The sequence below is a fragment of the Marmota marmota genome, unplaced genomic scaffold (genome assembly GCF_001458135.2).
Source record: "Marmota marmota marmota unplaced genomic scaffold, marMar, whole genome shotgun sequence".
Lineage (NCBI taxonomy): Eukaryota > Metazoa > Chordata > Mammalia > Rodentia > Sciuridae > Marmota > Marmota marmota.
In genome coordinates this window covers 2,187,768-2,191,555 of record NW_026000081.1, presented here as the reverse complement: position 1 = coordinate 2,191,555, position 3,788 = coordinate 2,187,768, and the positions used below count along the sequence as shown (strand labels likewise).

The 3,788-nt window shown below is 48.0% G+C and overlaps 1 protein-coding gene across 3 annotated transcripts in view; it reads left to right on the top strand.

Annotated features, from left to right (window-relative positions):
- Positions 1-238: 238 nt before the first annotated feature.
- Positions 239-3,788, top strand: part of Mybphl (myosin binding protein H like) — a 14,574-nt gene continuing 11,024 nt past the window's right edge. For all 3 annotated transcript variants that reach the window (XR_007351937.1, XM_048815111.1, XM_048815109.1), the window contains exon 1: positions 239-544. Coding sequence is in view for 2 of the 3 variants with exons in the window: in XM_048815111.1 (XP_048671068.1) it covers positions 400-544 (145 nt within the window). In the remaining variant the exon portion in view is untranslated. The remainder of the gene's footprint in view (positions 545-3,788) is intronic.

The following is a 3,788-nucleotide window of genomic DNA, read 5'->3' as shown; positions in this document are numbered from 1 at the left end:
GCTGGTCTTGGGGCCTGAAGCCCTGTTGGATAAGCTGGAGGTCAGAAGCTGAGATGTCATCCAATCCTCCCAACAGAAGCCAGAGGTCCCTTTTGGATGGTCTGTGCTCAAGCTCCCCCCTCCCTCCCTAGAGCTATGTGGGTGTCATCTCTCTCCCAAGATAACAGGGCCACCTCAGCCCTCCTCTTGTGGCTATTCTGGGCTGCTCTCTGATCCTTCTCTCTTCCCCTAGCCCCAGCTTCACCCTCTGCTGTGAGTAGGTGGGTAGGGAAAGGCCAGCCCACTTACATAAGCCTATGACTGGTACCCAGGAGGCCAGTCCAGGGAGCAGATGCACAGCCCCTCCCTCCCACCAACAGTGAAAATCTTCTGCTGGAGCCCAGCCTGGGGTGGCCCAGCATGGAGGCAGCCACAATTCTGGAGGTGGCTTCAGGCTCCAAGCTGCAGGTAGAAAAAGCCAGCCCTGCAAATACTGAACAGCCTGAGGCTTCCCTGAAACAGTGGGTGGGCAGTCCCACTCCCCAGCTCCTGCCCACTGTGGAAGGTAAGTACTGGCAGATGCCAAGGGTTGGGAGGCTGGGATTTTGGAAAAATTTCCCTACCTCCCCAACTGTACCTCCTTAGGTGTTTGCCCAGCTTAGTGACTTTATGATGTTTTATGGGATGGGTACTTAAGATGCCAGATCACTCATCAGAGCCTCCACCTGCCTCCTTGGATTCTTCCTTACTGCTCAAGTGTCTGCTGGGTTTCTGCTTTTTATCTGAGAAATCAGTGATTAGTGTTTGTGGGCATTTATAGTGACTAAAAATTATGTTTTTATTTTTACCTTTAAAAAAATGTCTTCACTGGAACTGGGAGGACCTGATGTGTTAGTGGACAGTTGGGCAGGAAATGAAGGGTGAGATGGCAGCTATCTGCAGTGGGAGAAGGGGAAATGAAAAGCTGAGGCCACTGGGAGGCTAAGTATTGATCAACGCAGTGACACTTGGCCTCTCCATGGACAGTGCCACAGCATTGGGACCCACCCCAACACCCCTACTGCACCCAGGGGGAAATCCTGGCCTTTCAGAGATGGAGCTCCATGGACATGGAGCCTTTCTGGGAGAAGCACTTGATTCCCCTCCATGACAGTCTCTGTGAAGAGGCATTCTCGAGCTGGGAGGTAACCCCAGGATGCCCTACTGCCCACCCCAATCCCAACTGCCCCTGGCTGAGGTCTCTGTGGCTCACCTGGGTGGCCTTGGGACCCATGCACAGGTGTACACCATGTTGAACGTGTAGAGCAGAGACCGAGAGTAGAAGCCAGATTCCTTCCTTCTGCGTGGTGATCTTCGGAAGCAGCCACAGGGCTGTATTAAACATTTAACACAGCCGCTCAAACCCCAGCGTTCGGCATCTTAAAGTCCTAAGTGCAAAGGATGCAAGGACCACAAACCAGAGGCCCACGGACTCCCAGGGTAGGAAGAGGTAGGAGAAAAGATACTCTGAACTTGGAGGCAAAGATCTGGGCTCCATTCCCAGCGCTCACTTTGGCAGCTCCGTGACCTTGGACAAGTCAATTAACCACTCAGTTTCAATTTCTTGTCTGTGAAATGGTGATTGATGAACATTTATATAGTAGGGTAATTGAAGGGATTGCCAAGATAATCCAAAGTGCCTTGGAAGAGATAAATCGAAATGTGAATCCATACTTCCAAGTCAGGAGTGGAAGCCAAGAGTTCCCTCTCCATATAGGCTGGAAAGCTCTCCACCTCATAGCATTCTGAAGACACTGGGTTTTCAGAAGCTGTTCAAGAACAGAGAATTGGCCAAGTTTGTCCGTTTGAAGAAGTAGGGGGAACAGCAGCTCAGGAGGCCGAGGCAGGAAGATAGTGAGTTCAAGCCAGCCTCAGCAACTTCGTGAGGCCCTAAGCAACTCAGTGAGATCCTGTCTCTAAATAAACTATTTTAAAAAGGGCTGAGGATATGGCTCAGTGGTTAAGTGCCCCTGGGTTCAGTCCCCACTACAAAAAGAAAGAAGAAGTAGGGGAAGCAGAAGTTATTATTCATGTCTTAAATTGAGGCAATTAGGCAGAAAAACCTAAAAAGCCCAGAGAATATATCACAGGCAGAGGGAATGAGAACTAGTTCAGATATGAGAACTTCCCCTACTTCTTCTTTCTGCTGGCTCCCCAACTCTCTCTCCTGGCTTCTATGGAACCCCGGGGGTGGGCATTCGTCTCACCAGGCTTCTGGCTTCTGCCTGCAGAGCAGGACACTGTGGGCAGATAGCCTCTGACAATCCCTGGCCACACATATTTCTGTATGGCAGCTCTACACACTGCAGACCTCTGCCACCAGCCAGTGGCTCAACCCAGGGGTATCCTAGAGGTGACAGGCATTAAGGACACCCTTGACACTGTACAAAGTACATGTGTCTATTCGCTGCTTGGAAAAAGAAGACCTGGGTTCAAATCCCAGCTCTATCCCTTTACTTAAAGGGAGTCAGTTCACTTCTCAAGGCCTCCATCTACAAATTGAGAAGTTGAACAAATCTGCATCATAATCTTTGGACAGCTAGGGACCCCCAATAAAGATGTGGCCTCTCACCCCAGGGAAAACACATCAAAAGAGTTCAGGGAGTTTGCAGAGTCCCTGAAACTCATCCAAAGATCCTTCAAGGTGCCAGGACTGTCTTCCTCTGAACTCCTCATCTTACTCAGAGCAGGCAGGGACCAAGGGAGGATGCCTTGAGCACACATGGGAAATAGAGCAGACAAAAATTAATTTGCAACATCAAAATAAAATGCAACTGGCTAACAATGAGCTTTTAGTCAAGCAAGGCTTCTTCATGGCTGAATAGGCAGGAGGAAGCTGGCATTGGTAACTGATTTATGTCTATCTGTACAGTACTTAGGCATGGTGTCCTGGGAACAAAATTTGGCAAAGGCTAGAGGAGAACTTCCAAACTAGTGAGGGGCTGGGGAAGAGACTACATCCTTGCCATAGAGAACATGAGACAGTGAGACAGAAGAGGGAGGTCCCAGCTGCTGACTTCAGCATAATTGATCTAACTGACTTGAACCCTCTTTCACTGTGAACTGTCCTGTGACTTTCAGGTTTGGGAAGCTGAGTCTCATCCCTGGGAGATGAGATCATTTCCTTCCTTCCTCCCTCTCCTCTCTCTCTGCCACCCTCCCTCCCTTCTTTCTTTCTTTCCTCCTTTTTCCTCCCACAATATTTATTTTTGTGCTTTTTATGTGCCAGGCCCTGTTTAAGGTGCCAGATTTACAGATATGAATAAAATAGCAAAAGTAACTGCCCTCATTGAGGGTATATTCTAATAAAGGGAGTTGGACAATTAATAAATAAACAAGTAAAGTATATAATATGTCAGGTGGTGATAAATGCTATGCCAAAAATAACACAGGGAAGAGGATAGAAAGTGCTGGGGTAGGAAGCATGCAAGCTTCCTATTTCAAGAAGGATACTCCATGACGACCTCACAAATAAGGTGATACTTGAGCATCATAACAGAGATTCGAGGGGAATATTTTCTATGCAGAGGTAACAGGAACAAAGGCCCTGAAACAGGAGTGTGCTTTGTGGTTGTTAAAAATATGACAGCCGTGGTGGTGCATGCCTATAGTCCCAGCAGCTTGGGAGGATCGCAGGTTCAACAATTTAGTGAGGCTCTTACTAAGACCCTGTTTCAAAATAATAAATAAAAAGGGCTGGGAATGTGACTCAGTGGTTAAGTGCCCTTGGGTTCAATTCCTGATACAAAAAAAAAAAAAAAAAAAAAAAG